Below are 20,164 nucleotides of genomic sequence, written 5' to 3'. Positions count from 1 at the left end.
TTCCAAATGTTTTAAGGAAGTAGTGTTCTGTAAGTTGAAAGAAGTGATATCCTTAGTAAAACACAATTTTAATTCAGAAGAACTGCTAAACTTGTATATACCAAATAAGACGAGCAAAAAGTAACAAAATGGAACTAGATGGTATTTTTTTGACCTATCCAAGAAATTTGATGGTGTCAGTCACAGCATCTTTCTAGAAAACCTAAATTCTCATAAATTAATGGTTTATTAAAGTACCACTTCATGCACTTTTAGTGAAAAGAAATCCAGAAAATTATACTTAATAATTCAAACTACGGAAATGCAAACCGACACTGCTGCCACAGATAAATCATTAGTAGTGTCTGGCTTGGTTTGATCTTGTAACTTCTCCAAACCACCGATAACAAGTGCTTCCTGCAGATGATATTAGTGTTGTAGTCAGTCCTAATAAGTGTACATCAATAAAACGGGTTCCAGTTTTAATCGTGTGATAAAGTTGGTAGTTTATAAGCGAGGCAAAACTTGTAATTTTTTTATTAGACTTTGAACTATAAGAGGCACATTCTAAAGCTTCATAACTGTTAGTTTCAGCAAGTTTGAGACTAATTCTCCCCAAAAGCCCATGACATAAAATGTACTATCTAGTACAGTTACACTTCCGATAGTGAAACTAAACTTTCAACTTAAGGAGTTCCTTCTAGAAAATCCCTCCTACAATTAGAAGAATATCATAGTTACTCACAGAATAAGAAGTGTTTTGAAAAAATATCTAAATAGCTGTAAATCATTTACGTGTAATCTCACAGCATGCAAATCACTGACATATTCAGAAGAATGTATTATTGCGTTGTGTACCAAGAGTTATGCCCTCTTCTGTTCTTGTACATACAAAATTATCATTTGACATTGTATAAAGTATTATTATTATTATTATTATTATTATTATTATTATTATTATTACATTCTGATCTTTATTCATTTACACCTGAAGGACTAAAATTCAGAAGCAAATTACCTTTTGTTAAAACGTTTCCATAGCAAAAAATGTGTGTCATAAGAATGATCTAGTGTGCTCACGCTCAAACATCTTGCAGAAGCGTCCCTAAAAAAACTGTACTTTAATGAAATTTTTGGCAAAGAAATCCATAGTCAGTCAGTCTTAATATGCAAAACATCGTTAGATGTGGGATGGTGAAATTACAAGAAGTAGGAAATTTCCCGTCGTATGTACTGCAGCTAACTGTGAAGACATCAAGATCAGTTAAATTTATAAACCAAAACTAATGGAAGCACATAATGTGAATACATTGCCATTTTTATACCACGACACCCTTTTCTAGGAAAATCCTGGATAATGGCTTCAAAAGTTGAAGCTAGCTGTGAAGAGAAGAAAAGTTGAAACAAATAACAGCCGACGAGAGAAGTGCCAGATTCGTTTAATGTCTTTTGATAAATCACAGATTGTTGTTTCGATCTGTAGAATGCACGCTATATACATATTTCGTTATGCCATGTGGAAATAAACTAAATACATTGTTTTGAATAAAAGTTACCAATTTAGAACCACATAAAACAAACTGAATCTAACATGTGCACAAATAGGGTATGGGAATAGTCCTCAGGATATCTTATGGTAGAATTCGTCATGGTGTGGGAATAATCCTCAGGACGTCTTATGGTACAATTCAACAATCATTAATACTTTGTAAACGTTATACGGCAAGTCTTTGGATACTGAAGCCTATAATTTGGACTTTTTCTTATGTCCAGTGTATTTTACATGAAATGTGTGATGATATCATTTTATTTTAATAGTATACGTTTTGCAGTTATACTTTAAAATTAGCAAAATTTTTTATTAAGTCAGCATCGCTAACTGTTACGTTTCGTCCAAAGAGAAATAAAATATTGGTATATATACATTAATGCTGGCAATGATGAACATAATGTTATGAATATGAGTACATACCATTGCCAAATGTGATAAGCTTTCTCCGTTTTGTGAACTTAAAATAACAAAAATGACAAACACTGCGAGAATAAAATTTGCTTACCATAACTTCACTCGTGATGTGTTCCCCCTTTTTACTGAAGAAGGGAACAGACAGAGAGAGTGAGAGAGGGGGGGGGGGGGGAAGATCATTAGCGAACACTACTAAGTTTTGCAGCAGATAATACTGATAATTTTGCAAAAACATTTTGAGAGAACTAGTTAGACATCTATTACTGTTAATATTTTCTAGGTAGACTTATCAGTTTCTTCATGTTTGATGTAAAGTACCACTGTCTGGATTTAAAGATAATATTTCACGAGATATGAAATCCATTTCTTTCTCTTTCACAGCCTCAGTCTACATGATCCACGTCAATATGTTCCTGATTTGGTCAGGCTGGAGGATGAAACCCTTGACAATGAACATCAAGAACTCAAAACTCTAAATAATGTTTATTCCTCGACAACAAGTGAAATAGACAAGACATCTGCAGTACCTCAGGTAATCGTCGATTTTTTAAAATATTATCGAGGATGGACATTTTGTTCACTAAACCTTCTGAGAGCTTAATTACCTTGGTACATAAATTATGTTCAGCTATTGTAAGTATACCAGATGTCATGTTGCCCATTCTTCTAAAAAACGGCAGAAAAATAGTTGTATGAAACAGTTCCTAAAACATTGCCACACCGTTCCTCCAAGTTTTCTTTTCAATCATACAGTTTTATTATAGCGATTCTTGAAGTTTTCCTGGCATAGTAAGTGTTCCATGAGGCTTCAAGGTTGCAGCCAAACTGCGTCGATATCTTGACAGGACATTTGCGCTGACAGCTTAACATACCTAAAGTTGGCGTAATGAAGCTGTAAGCCCAAAACCTCATGGAATAGTGAGTAGGTTGTCACTGTGGGTTCTGCCAAATATCGATTACGCAATAAGTCACACAAATCGGAAGGCTGTAAATTGAACTAAATACTTAGAGATTACAATTACAAATACCCTAAATTGTAACGATCACATAGATAATGTTGTGGGTAGAGCCAACCAAAGGCTGTGAGGCACTGGCAGAATACTTAGAAGGTGCAACAGGTCTACAAAAGAGACTGCTTACACCACGCTTGTCCGCCCTATTCTGAGTATTGCTGTGCGGTGTGGGATCCGAATCAGATGGGACTGACGGATGACATCGAAAAAGTACAAAGAAGGGCAGTTCGTTTTGTATTATCGCGAAGTAGGAGAGATAGTGTCACAGACATGATACGTGAATTAGAGTGGCAATCATTAAAACAAAGGCGTTGTTCGTTGCGACGGGATCTTCTCATGAAATTTCAATCACCAGTTTTCTCCTCCGATTGCGAAAACATTCTGTTGGCAACCACCTACATAGGGAGGCATGATCATCACAAGATAAAATAAGAGAAATTTAAGTGCTCGTTTTTTCCGCTCGCCGTACGAGAGTGAAACGGTAGAGAGACAGCTTGAAGGTGGCTCATTGAACCCTCTGCCAGGCACTTTATTGTGAATAGCAGAGTAATCACGTAGATGTAGATGCTAGAATGTTTTAATGTGGGGCAAGACAAGATCTTCTGTAGATCTTTACATAAGACAACAATAACCTCATTTGCTTGTGCTATTATACAGGGTGTTACAAAAAGGTACGGCCAAACTTTCAGGAAACATTCCTCACACACAAATAAAGAAAAGATGTTATGTGGACATGTGTCCGGAAACGCTTAATTTCCATGTTAGAGCTCATTTTAGTTTCGTCAGTATGTACTTCAAAAAATGGTTCAAATGGCTCTGAGCACTATGGGACTCAACTGCTGAGGTCATTAGTCCCCTAGAACTTAGAACTAGTTAAACCTAACTAACCTAAGGACACCACACACATCCATGCCCGAGGCAGGATTCGAACCTGCGACCGAAGCGGTCTCGCGGTTCCAGACTGCAGCGCCAGAACCGCGCGGCCACTTCGGCCGGCTCAGTATGTACTGTACTTCCTCGATCCACCGCCAATTGGCCCAATTGAAGGAAGGTAATGTTGACTTCGGTGCTTGTTTTGACATGCGACTCATAGCTCTACAGTACTAGCATCAAGCACATCAGTACGTAGCATCAACAGGTTAGTGTTCATCACGAACGTGGTTTTGCAGTCAGTGCAATGTTTACAGATGCGGAGTTGGCAGATGCCCATTTCATGTATAGATCAATACGGGGCAATAGCCGTGGCGCGGTACGTTTGTATCGAGACAGATTTCCAGAACGAAGGTGTCCCGACAGGAAGACGTTCGAAGCAATTGATCGGCGTCTTAGGGAGCACGGAACATTCCAGGCGACTCGCGACTGGGGAAGACCTAGAACGACGAGGACACATGCAATGGACGAGGCAATTCTTCGTGCAGTTGACGATAACCCTAATGTCAGCGTCAGAGAAGTTGCTGCTGTACAAGGTAACGTTGACCACGTCACTGTATGGAGAGTGCTACAGGAGAACCAGTTGTTTCCGTAGCATGTACAGCGTGTGCAGGCACTATCAGCAGCTGATTGGCCTCCACGGGTACACTTCTGCGAATGGTTCATCCAACAATGTGTCAATCCTCATTTCAGTGCAAATGTTCTCTTTACGGATGAGGCTTCATTCCAACGTGATCAAATTGTAAATTTTCACAATCAACATGTGTGGGCTGACGAGAATCGGCACGCAATTGTGCAATCACGTCATCAACACAGATTTTCTGTGAACGTTTGGGCAGGCATTGTTGGTGATGTCTTGATTGGGCCCCATGTTCTTCCACCTACGCTCAATGGGGCACGTTATCATGATTTCATACGGGATACTCTACCCGTGCTGCTAGAACATGTGCCTTTACAAGACATGTGGTTCATGCACGATGGAGCTCCTGCACATTCAGTCGAAGTGTTCGTACGCTTCTCAACAACAGATTCGGTGACCGATGGATTGGTAGAGGCGGACCAATTCCATGGCCTTCACGCTCTCCTGACCTCAACTCTCTTGACTTTCGTTTATGGGGGCATTTGAAAGCTCTTGTCTACGCAACCCCGGTACCAAATGTAGAGACTCTTCGTGCTCGTATTGTGGACGGCTGTGATACAATACGCCATTCTCCAGGGCTGCATCAGCGCATCAGGGATTCCATGCGACGGAAGGTGGATGCATGTATCCTCGCTAGCGGAGGACATTTTGAACATTTCGTGTAACAAAGTGTTTGAAGTCACGCTGGTACGTTCTGTTGCTGTGTGTTTCCATTCCATGATTAATGTGATTTGAAGAGAAGTAATAAAACATGGAAAGTAAGCGTTTCCGGACACATGTCCACATAACATATTTTCTTTCTTTGTGTGTGAGGAATGTTTCCTGAAAGTTTGGCCGTACCTTTTTGTAACGCCCTGTGGAATCGGACGTAAATTAAATCCATATCTGCGTCATTATGAGCCGCAATCATTTTAATATAGGGTGTTTCAGAATTGATAGTCAATATTTAGGGATATGACAGGAATGATCATTCGAAACAAAAACGTCAAGTAAACATGGTCTCCAAAACGCATACCTTAAGAGCTATGATCAATTCTTGATCTTTGACAGTGTTAAAGAAATCGCTTCTACTGCAAGGTCTTTGCTTTCAATATTTTGGAAAGTGGTAGTATGCATTTAAACGAACAAAAAAAGTCCAGTAAACATGTGCCCTAAAACGCGTACCTTAAAAGTTAGGAGCACTTGTTCATTACAAGAGTTGTGTTTCAAAGTAGCAAAGATAAAGAAGTGCGCTTAGCTCTTAAGGTATGCGTTTTAGAGTCCATGTTTACTTGACGTTTCTGTTTCGAAAGATCATTCCTGTCATATCCCTTAATATTGACCATCACTTCTGAAACATCCTGTATACAGCTCATCACAGTATTTACTAGCGTCTGCTCTAGGAATACGAATTTGAGATTGTACTCAGGTCTGAAAACATCTTCAGATAGGTATTTACCTGAATTAACATCCGGGTATTTTTCCTTAAACAGCATACACATTTTACATAAGCTCAGTTCTGGCGATAGGTATTTAGAGTCTGATTTGTTTAGGGAAACTCTCAAATTGTTCCTTAACTGGAGTCTTCACGTTAACTTAGATAGCATCTGGTCGGTCAATTGTCATGTTCTCGACGTAAATCGTTGGGAATCTGGGCACCAGTTTTCATTTTATCTTGTAAAACCTGCAGCTTCCGTGGTGTCACAGAGAAAGAGTCACAGAGAGTTTTCATGCACATTTCTGTTTCTTTGTTGTCAAGTGTAATGAGATACCTGGAAGCGCATTTACTTCGCGACGATGTATCTGTATTGTTGCATCGACATTTTGTTGGTTCATTAATGTGTATACGCTTGTAAAGTAACAGCAGTTGTCCATTGTAATCAAACCATGAACTCGTCATAGAAGGTCATCTTTTGTGTAATGGTGTGTTTAGCATAGCCTTCTTTGAAACATCCTATAGGATTACAAGCACGATTTTGAAATAATAACAATCACAAATATATCGTATAATAAGTAATAACACATTACTTCAGGCTACGCTGTCATGCGTTTCTTAGCGCTCTGGTTGTAAATATAACCTATGACTCTTCTTGCATAACGCATATTTACCTGCATATGCATGTCAACCTCGGAAGATGTAATATGTTTACAGTAAATAATATGTGGAGTTCAAAGTATTATTTTGAACATGAAAATACTCAAGACGCAGCTTTCAGTAGTGGTATAAACACTCACACTTATAAGTGATAATGTTTTTACGCTTCCCTTATCTGAAGGTGATTTCCCATATATGTTATCACCATTTTCAGTTAATTGTGGCTTTCCAGCATTCCACAACTTCTTTCTCACGTTATTTGACCATTTATCTGGCTTCATTTTTCGTTTCCTTACTTTGTTTGTTACATTCAAGGCACGAGGAGAAATACTGATGCAACTGACGCCGACCATCTTGGTACGACTTTCAACGTTGTTCCAGGGAGGCGTATTTTCCAGAATTTGTGCAGCAGCGCATAGATGTCGTAGTCGCGTTATGATAGTAACAATAGATTTCATATTCCAGAAATAATGTACAACATTGAGGGGTGCACTATGTGTATAACTAAACATGGCCAAAAAGTAATATATTCCGGGGAATATTCACTTGGATAGGAAAACTTCATCACTAATGTTCGTTTTAAACACTTTTTAAACTGTAAATTACGCGATTGAATAACTTTGTAAAATGTAAAAAGATGCTTTCCTGCAATTTCTTTCCAAAATCAAATATGAAATCACTGCAGGATATTAGTGTAGTCGCTTAGATTCCCCGTCACCCAGAAACATAAAAATTGAACATTAACACTCTGGTGTGTATCTGTATTCCACCTTGATCTTGATTTAGTCGGGATCATTTGAGATAAATACAATATCAGAAACACTTTTCTGTTTACTTCCGTACAGCTTTGTAACGTACTTGGCTCCAGAAAGTAGCTCCAAAGTTGGAAGTTCACTTCAAAATTATTGCTCTTAAATTGTAATTATTCTCATTTTTACATATATTAACAACATCACATGAAACATTATCATTTATGTTATGGATTTACGCAAATAAAACATCATTAATTGGTGTTATACGCACTGTGCTATATAAGAATGGTAGTGCGCCCATGAGATCTTTTTTATGTTTAATCGTGAACGAATTTCCAAGTCAGTTTTGTTGTGATGTCGTGCATCATTTTAATTCTGGTGCCATACGTACTTACGACAGTAGTATTTGCTTGAAAAAGAGATTTATCAGTGAGATTTGATTTAGAAAATGGGATAAACTTGTTCGTCTTTGTGTTAAAAAAAGCTTTTCGAATTTTGATACCATTAGTGAAACTTTTCTGGCGGCCAGCTATATTTAGGAATTTCGTTTCCCTGTTTAATATTGTTGGTTTATTATTAGTGAGTTACTGCACCCCCGCAGTGTTGGTGTCACAGGCGTGGAAGCGTTCGACGTAATTAAACGTAATGAATATAGTTAGTCCTACTGCAACAAGCTCCCTTACAGTCTATCCGAGTACAAGCGCACGCTGGCTATAATTTCGACGCTCTATGCAGCGCTGCTTGACGTTTCCGGACATGGGTTCCTATACTCAATTTGTTCCTCAAAACACATTACAAACTCTCGAAGTTTATCGGTACTGTTTTGTTACTCCCTTTACCAATGATGTGACGGATAATTCAACTGCTCTATTGGGATATTCGCATATGACAGTTTTGCACTGGGAGGTGACATCGTTGGCAGCTAGTAGAGTCATTCAAGTGATCTGGTGCCTTGTGCGAAGATTGACAACTGATTCTGGACATATGCAGATAAAATGTAGCGGACTTAAATACACGAAACAATCAGATATCGTTTGACTGTGCAATCGGTAATCAGTCAGTCCGTGAACGAACCGACACCTCCTCCCGACCTCTTGATCCTATTACCCAGCATCAAACATATCGTAACACACCAATCACAAAGACATCTTACAAATACCACACGAAAAGCGAAGCACCGCAGTCGGTCACGAATGTACGAAGTGTGGCTAGAAAAAAACCGGACTAGTACTGGTGAAACAATAAAACGAATGCAATAAGGCTGAAAGTCGCGTGGCCTGTCACGTGACTCTCGCTCCGCCTACTGCTCGAATTTCATCTGCCTCCTGCACTCAGTCTGCCCGTGGCGTCTGTTTTAAGTAGTTGACGTTTTGTCTGTGCGTCCGAAAATGTTGAGTGTATAGAAAGAACAGCGTGTTAACATCAAATTTTGTTTCAAACTAGGAAAATCTGCAAGTGAAACGTTTGTAATGTTACAACAAGTGTACAGCGATGATTGTTTATCGCGAACACAAGTGTTTGAGTGGTTTAAACGATTTAAAGATGGCCGCGAAGACACCAGTGATGACACTCGCACTGGCAGACCATTGTCAGCAAAAACTGATGCAAACATTGAAAAAATCGGTAAACTTGTTCGACAAGATCGCCGTTTAACAGTCAGAGCAGTGTCTGAGTTAACAGGAGTTGACAAGGAAAGTGTCGAACAAGTTTACCGATAAACAATCATCGCCGTACGCTTGTTGTAACATTACAAACGTTTCACTTGCAGATTTTCCTAGTTTGAAACAAAATTTGATGTTAACACGCTGTTCTTTCTGTACACTCAACATTTTCCGACGCACAGACAAAACGTCAACTACTTAAAACAGACGCCACGGGCAGACTGAGTGCAGGAGGCAGATGAAACTCGAGCAGTAGGCGGAGCGAGAGTCACGTGACAGGCCACGCGACTTTCAGCCTTATTGCATTCGTTTTATTGTTTCACCAGTACTAGTCCGGTTTTTTTCTAGCCACACCTCGTATTACCTATCGGCATATCAACAAATGCCCTCATTCCTTCCCAGAAATCCCGCCAACGTGTGCAGTGCGAACCTTTACACAGGCTGCTATCCTGAGCCGTGAAAAACTTCCCATGTACTAATTTTCTTTAAATCCACCAAACACGACAGTGATACCTCCTCCTAACGAACTATCAGTCACTCCACAGTGTTCAGCAAGGTGTTATCCATTCTCTCCCAGTGCATACACAAACACCTAAACCAGCATCTACTGCTGCCTACCAACCAGTGTGAATTCCATTCTACCTTCTCCTCTGACGACTAACTCTTGTATGTTATCCATCTTTCATCCCACCAATTCAATAACCGCAAATCTTCCTGACCTCTGACCTCGATATAGCAAATGCTCATTTTTGGCATTCCAGTTTCCTTTTCAGACTTCAGACATATTCACTTCCAGCAAACCATGCAAACCTTATTGTACTCTTTCTGACCTCTCTCCACTCCTATGTAACCATAAATAACACTAATTCATTAATTGCATTGCTAATACCCCTAAACACCATGGTCCAGAAATCCGAACGATTCCTTCAACCAGTTTACCTCCGAACGCTCCTCGAAATCATCCCATCCGAGACCCAGGAAATGATTATGGCTACTGTCTCCATGACTTCTACCTCATTATTTCCAATTGTACTATCCAATTCACTCACACGTTGAAGTAGCCTTGACTAACTCTCAACCGTAAACGAACATGGGTACACACCTACTAACCATCCAAGACAAAATCCATGAATGGACTGGAACTACTGACCAGCTGAGCATGTGATTGCACTTTCCGCCATACTCCGCACTTACAAAGCAATAATTGGACCAGTCCTTTCTTTTGCTAAGTGTCTCCTGGATTTGTGCTCCACTGAAATTTTATCACTGCTTCGGATCGCCCACACTTCCTACGAACTTGACAATAACACTCTTCCGCTTCATGCCCCCGAAGTTTACATCTCCACACTCTGCATATCCTATCCCAACGAAACTTTAACCACCACACCTACCTGCACAAGAAATCCGCCCCGAGATCTACTTCCCTTTCAGTTTTCACACAACACTCCTCTCCATCAAGGACTCTTTCTGCTCCTATCCCCTCACTTTCCTTCCTCCCTTTCCAAATGCTTGTTTTAGGGCCATCCTTCCCAACTCTTCATTCGACATCCTTTCCAAAGTACTCCTTCCCAACCCCCTACCTCCACCCCAAGAATCCTAGTCACTACTACGCCTTCTTATAATTCGAGTAATGTGAAGAGCACCATTTTTATAGACTGTAGTCAATGAACTTTACTTTAGAGACATTTTTTACTTAAAATCTTCAATGCACAGCCACCCACTTTAATAATTTTAAAAACATGTACGTGTTTTATATCTTCAATTTTTTTAGAAACAATGCTTGTACATTTTTATTAACGTCAGCCCAGGAAATGAAATGACGATCCTAGTTTTGTTCGTCGGTACTGATTTGAGCCGAGAATCACATTGGTGCCATCATAAAATACCAAAACTGATGATTTCACTGGTCATCAGCAACACGGAAGTGAATTTTCAGGTGATACCGGAGCTTGCGTATACCTAATTAACACTGAAACATAATGCCTTTGGAGGCAAATACACATCGTTTTGTAACACACATTAATCAGCATATCGATTTAAAAGCTCAAGTAAAGGTCAGCGTTACGTGTTAATATGGATATAGATCAATAAAGTTTCGAAGTTATGGAGATTTTTAAACATCTATCAGTGCTCAGTCTAATGTAGATGTTTATCTGGCTGAAGTCAGCGGATCATTTCTGTTCTCAGATAGGTTTAGTTGATGCTTACCGTTAATTACTTTTAGACGCAGAATCTGAGCGTTTTATGCTAATCGAAATGTCTTTTAGGCTACGTAAATATAATTGAATACCTTTTGAGGCTGTGAGGACTCTCATAATATTTCAGACATACTTAGAACATCTCATACAGGAAATATTACATGCTGCAAACTTTTTAAATGATATTATAGTGACTGGGTCCATCCAGGAGCAACACCTCTACAATTTAAAACAGTTATTTAATACACTTAGAGTTATTCATGGAGAAGAAGTAAAAACTTTGAGGTTCGCCGATGACATTGTAATTCTGTCAGAGACAGCAAAGGACTTGGAAGAGCAGTTGAACGGAATGGACAGTGTCTTGAAAGGAGGATATAAGATGAACATCAACAAAAGCAAAACGAGGATAATGGAATGTAGTCAAATTAAATCGGGTGATGCTGAGGGTATTAGATTAGGAAATGAGACACTTAAAGTAGTAAAGGAGTTTTGCTATTTAGGGAGTAAAATAACTGATGATGGTCGAAGTAGAGAGGATATAAAATGTAGACTGGCAATGGCAAGGAAATCGTTTCTGAAGAAGAGAAATTTGTTAACATCGAGTATAGATTTAAGTGTCAGGAAGTCGTTTCTGAAAGTATTTGTATGGAGTGTAGCCATGTATGGAAGTGAAACATGGACGATAACCAGTTTGGACAAGAAGAGAATAGAAGCTTTCGAAATGTGGTGCTACAGAAGAATGCTGAAGATAAGGTGGGTAGATCACGTAACTAATGAGGAGGTATTGAATAGGATTGGGGAGAAGAGAAGTTTGTGGCGCAAATTGACTAGAAGAAGGGATCGGTTGGTAGGACATGTTTTGAGGCATCAAGGGATCACAAATTTAGCATTGGAGGGCAGCGTGGAGGGTAAAAATCGTAGAGGGAGACCAAGAGATCAATACACTAAGCAGATTCAGAAGGATGTAGGTTGCAGTGGGTACTGGGAGATGAAGCTTGCACAGGATAGAGTAGCATGGAGAGCTGCATCAAACCAGTCTCAGGGCTGAAGACCACAACAACAACAACAGAGTTATTTAGCTCAAATGCGAATTAAGTAAATGTAATTCTTTCCAATCGAGCGTTCAGAACACGGGCGACATACTGAGCGAAGATGGTCTGAGGCCCACTTCAGCCCATGTAGAAGTGACTGATAATCTCCCGGCGGCCAAGGATTTGGAGGATCTCAGATTGTACTCGAACAAGATAAATTACTGTGACATATTTATACCAAATGCTGCACATATATCACACCTCCTCAACTAGTTTCGAAAAAAGTGAAATCAATATTAGTGGTCCGTTCACTTTTCAGGCAGCTTTCATGAATCGTGATTTATTTTCAAAGAATATTCTTAAGAATTTATTTTATTTACTAGCGATTCATCGAGAACATTAACACATCTAATCACACTATGTAAGCATGGAAGTAGTTGCCAGGGAGTAACTGATGAAATCGTAACCAAATTCATTTTAATAAATGGGAATTTTATTCACTTTAATAGTGCCTAAAAGCATTTTTTAAAAGAAACATATTTAAAATTATAATCAGAAAGCACCCTCTAAATATCGAAGTTACAGTTTATTCAGAGGCAGAAAGAAACAAGTTTTGACTGTATGAGCTTTCGGGCGGATAGCCTTGCCGCTCCTTTTTGACACAGCCATAGCTACAATCGCTCACAACAGCCTCTGAAAGACTACACTGGTGCAAATCTGCAACACACCAGATAACTTTAAACAAAGAGTTTTAACAATTTACACAAGCACACAAACCATGCACCCCCCGTAGGAGGGATGGAAATGGTACAAAACACTAACAATTAAAATATAAACCTTGCCACCGAAGGTGCAACTTGATTTTAACTTCTAAGAAAAGTCTTACGGTAAAAGGGTGGCAACTTTATATACTAAAATGATCATTTAAATAAAAGCCCATGAAATGCAATCTTACATACAATTCTACAAGGGTGGCCAAACAATAGTTAAGATGCTCTACAGTACACAGATACCGCCTCTCAAGATCGTAGGCAATAATATCAAAGTTTCCAAAGATCAAAACATATTTCAGGTAATAGGCCGTTACACTCCAAGCAATAAATCCGTTAACACACCAAGTCCGACAAACATGACAGAGGCAGCTACTAAAGTACGGTAGATTGATAGGGAGATTACCGAACAACCCGAACCGCAGGTTGCTCTAACCCGCCCCTACTTCACAAGGGAAAAACGGACCACCCAATTTATAAACAACCACCTTCCCGCGGGTGGGCAAACAGAGGAGAATGGTGGGACGACCCCAAAGCAAAACGGCCGGTGACCTCACCAAGCAAACAAGTAGAATTTAACAAGAATAAATCAAACAAGATATCACCAATCACTTAACTTCTAATAAACTGCGATTTCTCGAGAAGACCTGGCGCCGCACCCCCAAATCGCTCTCCCGAACCGTCCGCTGCCAGCCGCTTCCACGGACGCAGGTAGGCGCGCTGATCTCCCGTCTCACGGCGTCGCAGCTCGCACCGGCCAGACCGATGTCGTGGGTTGACTCCTGTTGCTCTCGTGTCGACCGCGAAGTCACTACCCCTCGCTATACGCCGCGGCCCACTGGACTCACGTGGCTAGATATATGTATACAAGCCGAATACGGCGATGCCTATATAAGACGACAAATGACTAGTGCAGTTGCCGGCCGCTGGTGGCCGAGCGGTTCTGGCGCTACAGTCTGGAACCGCGCGACCGCTACGGTCGCAGGTTCCAATCCTGCCTCGGGCATGGATGTGTGTGTTGTCCTTAGGTTAGTTAGATTTAAGTAGTTCTAAGTTCTAGGGGACTTATGACCTCAGCAGTTGAGTCCCATAGTGCTCAGAGCCATTTGAACCATTTTTGAACTAGTGCAGTTGTTAGATCGCTTACTGCTGCTACAATGGCACGTTATCAAGATTTAAGTGAGTTTGAACGTGGTGTTATAGTCGGTGCACGGGCGATGGGACACAGCAAAAAAAAAATGGTTCAAATGGCTCTGAGCACTATGGGACTTAACATCTATGGTCATCAGTCCCCTAGAACTTAGAACTACTTAAACCTAACTAACCTAAGGACAGCACACAACACCCAGCCATCACGAGGCAGAGAAAATCCCTGACCCCGCCGGGAATCGAACCCGGGAACCCGGGCGTGGGAAGCGAGAACGCTACCGCACGACCACGAGATGCGGGCGGGACACAGCATCTCTGAGGTAGTGATGAAGTGGGGATTTTCCCGTATGACCATTTCACGAGTGAACCGTGAATATCAGGGATCCAGTAATACATCAGATCTCCAACATCGCTGCGTTCGGAAAAAGATCCTGCAAGAACGGGACCAATGACGACTGAAGAGAATCGTTCAACGTGACCGAAGTGCAACCCTTCCGCAAATTGCTGCAGATTTCAATGGTGGGCCATCAACAAGTAACAGCGTGCCAACCATTCAACAAAACATCATCGATACGGGCTTTCCGACCCGAAGGCCTACTCGTGTACCATTGATAACTGCACGACACAAAGCTTTACACCTCGCCTGGGCCCATCAACGCCGACATAGGACTGTTGATGACTGGAAACATGTTGCTTGATCGGACGAGTCTCGTTTCAAATCGTATCGAGCGGATGGACGTGTACCGGTATAGAGACAACCTCATGAATCCATGGACCCTGTATGTCAGCAGGGGACTGTTCAAGTTGGTGGAGGCTCTGTAATGGTGTGGAGAGTGTGCAGCTGGAGTGATATGGGGCCCCTGATACGTCTAGACACGACTCTGACAGGTGACACGTACGTAAGCATCCTGTTTCAAAAATGGTTCAAATGGCTCTGAGCACTATGGGACTCAACATCTTAGGTCATAAGTCCCCTACAACTTAGAACTACTTAAACCTGACTAACCTAAGGACATCACACACACCCATGCCCGAGGCAGGATTCAAACCTGCGACCGTAGCAGTCCCGCGGTTCCGGACTGCAGCGCCAGAACCGCTAGACCACCGCGGCCGGCAAGCATCCTGTTTGATCACCTGCATCCATTCATGTCCATTGTGCATTCCGACGGACTTGGGCAATTCCAGCAGGGCAATGCGACATCCCACACGTCCAGAATTGCTACAGAGTGGCTCCAGAAACACTCTTCTGAGTTTAAACACTTCCGCTGGCCACCAAACTCCCCAGACATGAATATTATTGAGCATATCTGGGGTGCTTTGCAACGTGCTGTCCAGAAGATGTCTCCACCTCCTCGTACTCCTACGGATTTATGGACAGCCCTGCACGATTCATGGTATCAATTCCCACCAGCATTACTTCAGACATTAGTCGAGTCCTTGCCACGTCGTGATGCGGCATTTCTGCGTGCTCGCTGGGGCCCTACACGATATTAGGCAGGTGTACCAGTTTCTTTGATTCTTCAGTGTATAAGTGATTCGCCTCGATGACGAATGAATGCACCACCTTCGGTGCGGATGTACAGTTTCGTTCGCCCACCTGTGGAAATCTCACAGTAGCGAGCATGGAAGACATGGCGCAAACTGTGGATACGTGGCGCTAGACGCAAGGTGGGAATGTGGGTCGGCTGGGAGGCGTACCGAGATAGTCCGCGCAGTTGCGATAAACACTGTTTCCGGATAGCGCAATGGTTAACGGAATTGACTACTAAGCAGGAGGTCCTGGGTTTGAATCCCAGTCCAGCACACATTTTCTCTCGTCACCGATGATTCTGCATAAAATCGCGACGCAGCTAACATAAATAGTTCATTCCCTTTACTTTCCTTTTCCCCACTTCCACCTTCAGTTTACATAAAACTATATGTTATTCTGAAATGGTTTTAGACAGAACATTTTTTAGTAATTGCGTGTTCTACAGCAAGGAAAAAAGAGGACGTTCCTTCAGCGCAACGACAGCTGCTAATAAATTATCTGATTTATAAGATTCAGATCAATCAAAAGAAAGAACACACGCTAACTGATCTTTTGTAGAACGCCAGAGGACACATATTTCGATACATTCCTACTGTGAGATACTTCGTGATTATGCCTCAAGTAAGACCCTTCAAATTCTGTTGGAAGGTCATTCAAGACCTTGGTGGCCAACACGAGCAATGATGATCAGTCAGTCACTGGTGTCAGAAGTTTGGTCCAGTCCAGCCTGGCTGTAATCTGTAATTAATGCTGCCATCTGCCGCCTAAGACATGTAGTGTGAAGGCTGTCCACAACAATAGTAACACACCATTCATCGCCTGGTAATATTGTGCAATAAAGCATCTCAGAAAAAGTCCGCCACACAGTGTAATAGACATTATAAAGTAGCACCTAGGAAAGCGGCCTAGTATTATTATTCATAAAAGGGGAATATTATCGTCTTTGAATCATGTTTTTTGAGGAAGGATGTTAGTTGTTTTAATTGAAAACACTTGGAGTAAGCCACTTTGTAATAGCTAGCTACCATCAATTTATTATGGTCCAAAATGGACAATTCATGTGGAAATAAAAGGCGCTATGACGTATGATAATTGTATTTATCCAGCTGGTCCATCAAATCCTTCAGTTTTATTGAGTGCAAGTGTCACAAGTGCGTTAGTTTATTTGATTGCAGTTTGTTGCACTTAAATGCATAATTTGTAATTAATAATGTAACTAGCGTGTATTATCTTCCAAAGCTGGTTAGTAAAAATAAGTCCATCATCGTGTAAATGGCTTTAGCAAATTGTTCTTGACAAATAACACTATAGCTAACACAAAATGAAAAGAATTTCCTATCAGTTTAAGTATACCACACACGACGTGACACGTCTTACTGTCAGAGACAACTGAGAACATGTCGGAGTGGTACTGTTACTGGTCGGTCGTACTGAAGTCTATGAGAGACCAAACCAGTCAAACCAGTAGATTCTGGCAGGGGCCAAGCGCCGCAGGATAATGCAGTATTCAGAGGAAACTTTTAGTGACTTCATCGTGCCTCTGTGACTCCGACGCCCATGTCTTTCTGCAGGTTTACAATTTCGGATTTTTTTTCTAGTGTTTTGTGAACAGCGACAGCTTCGTTCCTGCACTGACTGTAATGGCTAAAGCTTGGAAGGTGCGACGGCTGTAACTCCATGGTCCCTCAAGACAAAGATATCAGAAACAACTCACTAAACTAATGGAAAATGTTTGCTTCTCTTTAAACACCCCTTGTAGTTTACTTAAATTATTTAAGTCTGTCACTAACTGTCCAGTATTCAACACAGTGACTATTTATGCCTTTGTCTTATATGCACTGCAAGATGAACAGTAGTTAATTATTGTAAACTGTCGTTGCTGGCAGATGCGCCACTTTCGAGACAAGTGTCAATTATCGAGCAGATACTAAGATATTACCTCAAATGTTGCAGATTCTGGCCACCGCTGCTGTTACAGGCTTCCACGTTGTATGTGGAGTGTCACTGGGTTTCTCTGCGATATTTATTCCAAGTGTGATGAAGGAAGAAAGCGATTTCAAACTTTCGAGCACACAATCAGCATGGACAGGTAATAACAGATGACTAGCTTTTCGTTGAACTGTTTATTTACACACTATGATTTCTTTACGATCCTCCGTTTATTATATTCCCTTTTCGTTACCCCACAGTAGTTACCTCGACCGAGAAACACAATTAAAGGGATGTAAAAAATCATATTCTGAGCAAGGAGCATACATCTAACATTCTTGACTTCTTTCCAATGTAGTTATAGCGTAATGTAAGGAATTTGCTTCAGTTGTGCTGCAGTTTCTGTGTCCAATGTTAGTTAGTTAGTTACATGTTCCATAGATCATTTGAACGATTCTTTTACCGAAATGACGTGGGACGAGCCAGTTTGCAAGATATGTACCGGGTGATCAAAAAGTCAGAATAAATTTGAAAACTTAATAAACCACGGAATAATGTAGATAGAGAGGTAAAAATTGACATACATGCTTGGAATGACATGGGGTTTTATTAGAACAAAAAAAAGTTCACAAAATGTCCGACAGATGGCGCTGGACAGCAAAACGTTAGTGACTGCGCATGACAATCGTGTATAAAAGGAGCTGTAATGAGAGAGAGAATCAAATGCGCCAGCAGTCGCAGCATGTTGACGTTACTTGAAAACGCGCTTTTAGTGAAGCTGTATTATCATAATGGGGAATGTGCTAGTTCAGCGTTACGATCCTATCGCCATAGGAAGGGGATTCGAACGGGTAAAGGTCCGTTGACAAATGCAGCTGTGGCGAGAATGATTTCGAAGTTCGAAGCCACGGGTTGTTCAGGCGATAGACCCCGTAGTGTCCGATCGAACACAAGGCGTAATGCTGCTGAGACAGTTCAGGAAGAAATGGAGACTGTAGCGGGTTCGTCCATGCACGGGGAAGTCAGCGCTCGTGCAGTCGCACGTCGCACCGGCATTCCATACACTACTGTTTGGTTGGCACTTAGGCGTACCCTCCGATGTTATCCGTACAAAATCCATCGGCATCATGAACTGTTACCTGGCGATTTAGTGAAGCGGAGGGCATTTGCGGTGTGGGCGTTTCAAAAGATGGCGGAAGATGACGATTGGTTACGTAACGTGTTGTGGACCGACGAAGCTCATTTCACGCTCCGAGAGTCTGTCAACGCCCACAACTGCAGAATTTGGGCTACCGAAAATCCTAGAACAGTCGTGGAAACTCCATTGCACGACGAGAAAGTCACGGTATGGGTTGGATTTACCACATCTACCGTTATCGGGCCTTTTTTCTTCGAGGAAATGCGTGATTTTGGTTTTGTAACTGCTACCGTGACAGGTGAGAGGTACGCCGATATGTTACAGAATCGCATCATCCCCAGCTTGGCCGATAAACACCTGCTGGAACGTACGATGTTTATGCAGGATGGCGCTCCACCCCATATTGCTAGACGCGTGAAAGATCTCTTGCGCGCGTCGTTTGGTGATGATCGTGTGCTCAGCCGCCACTTTCGTCATGCTTGGTCTCCCGGGTCCCCAGACCTCAGTCCGTGCGATTATTGGCTTTGGGGTTACCTGAAGTCGCAAGTGTATCGTGATCGACCGACATCTCTAGGGATGCTGAAAGAAAACATCCGACGCCAATGCCTCACCATGCTTTACAGTGCTGTTCACAACATTATTCCTCGACTACAGTTATTGAAGAGGAATGATGGTGGACATATTGAGCATTTCCTGTAAAGAACATCATCTTTGCTTTGTCTTACTTTGTTATGCTAATTATTGCTATTCTGAGCAGATGAAGCGCCATCTGTCGGACATTTTTTGAACATTTGTATTCTTTTGGTTCTAATAAAACCCCATGTCATTCCAAGCATGTGTGTCAATTTGTACCTCTCTATCTACATTATTTCGTGATTTATTCAGTTTTCAAATTGATACTGACTTTTTGACCACCCGGTATATGTGATTAGTGTTAACATCAATGGACACATTATTTTTTAGTCCTACTCATGAAACTCCATTTGAAAACAAGTGTTTTCTTACCAACCAGTTTCTAAGCAGACATTCGTTATTGGAATAGATGGAGTTGTCAAAGAGAAACGATTTAAGTTACATTTAGAACTTGCTTTGCTATCTATTATACATTATTTGTTATTGGACAAATGATCAAATATTTTTGTTGTCCCTTATTGAACTCCTCTCTGAGTCACTGACAGCTTTAATGATAGGTAATAAAAGTAATTTTTCCCTCTAATATTGTAAGTATGGATATCATTGTTCTTCTCAGATTGTGATGGATTATTTATGACGAACGTCATTGGCGAATATGTATTGTGATGTCGCAGTTAAAATACCTAGCTCCTTGAAGGAGCACCTACATGACGTCCTTGGGTGAACACCGCATGTTATTGTTACTGCTCGCTTTTGTGTAATCAGTACTT

At 41.2% G+C, this 20,164-nt stretch overlaps 1 protein-coding gene across 1 annotated transcript in view; it reads left to right on the top strand.

The window, feature by feature from the left end:
* LOC126248843 (facilitated trehalose transporter Tret1-like) overlaps positions 1-20,164 on the top strand; it is a 197,760-nt gene that overhangs the window by 99,575 nt on the left and 78,021 nt on the right. The window contains exons 2-3 of the mRNA XM_049950265.1: positions 2,327-2,477; positions 17,648-17,783. Of these exons, the coding sequence (XP_049806222.1) occupies positions 2,327-2,477; positions 17,648-17,783 (287 nt within the window). The remainder of the gene's footprint in view (positions 1-2,326; positions 2,478-17,647; positions 17,784-20,164) is intronic.

The sequence above is a fragment of the Schistocerca nitens genome, chromosome 3, assembly GCF_023898315.1.
Source record: "Schistocerca nitens isolate TAMUIC-IGC-003100 chromosome 3, iqSchNite1.1, whole genome shotgun sequence".
NCBI classification, from domain to species: domain Eukaryota; kingdom Metazoa; phylum Arthropoda; class Insecta; order Orthoptera; family Acrididae; genus Schistocerca; species Schistocerca nitens.
The sequence above is the reverse complement of the archived record's forward strand: the minus strand, read 5'-3'. Positions and strand labels throughout refer to the sequence as shown.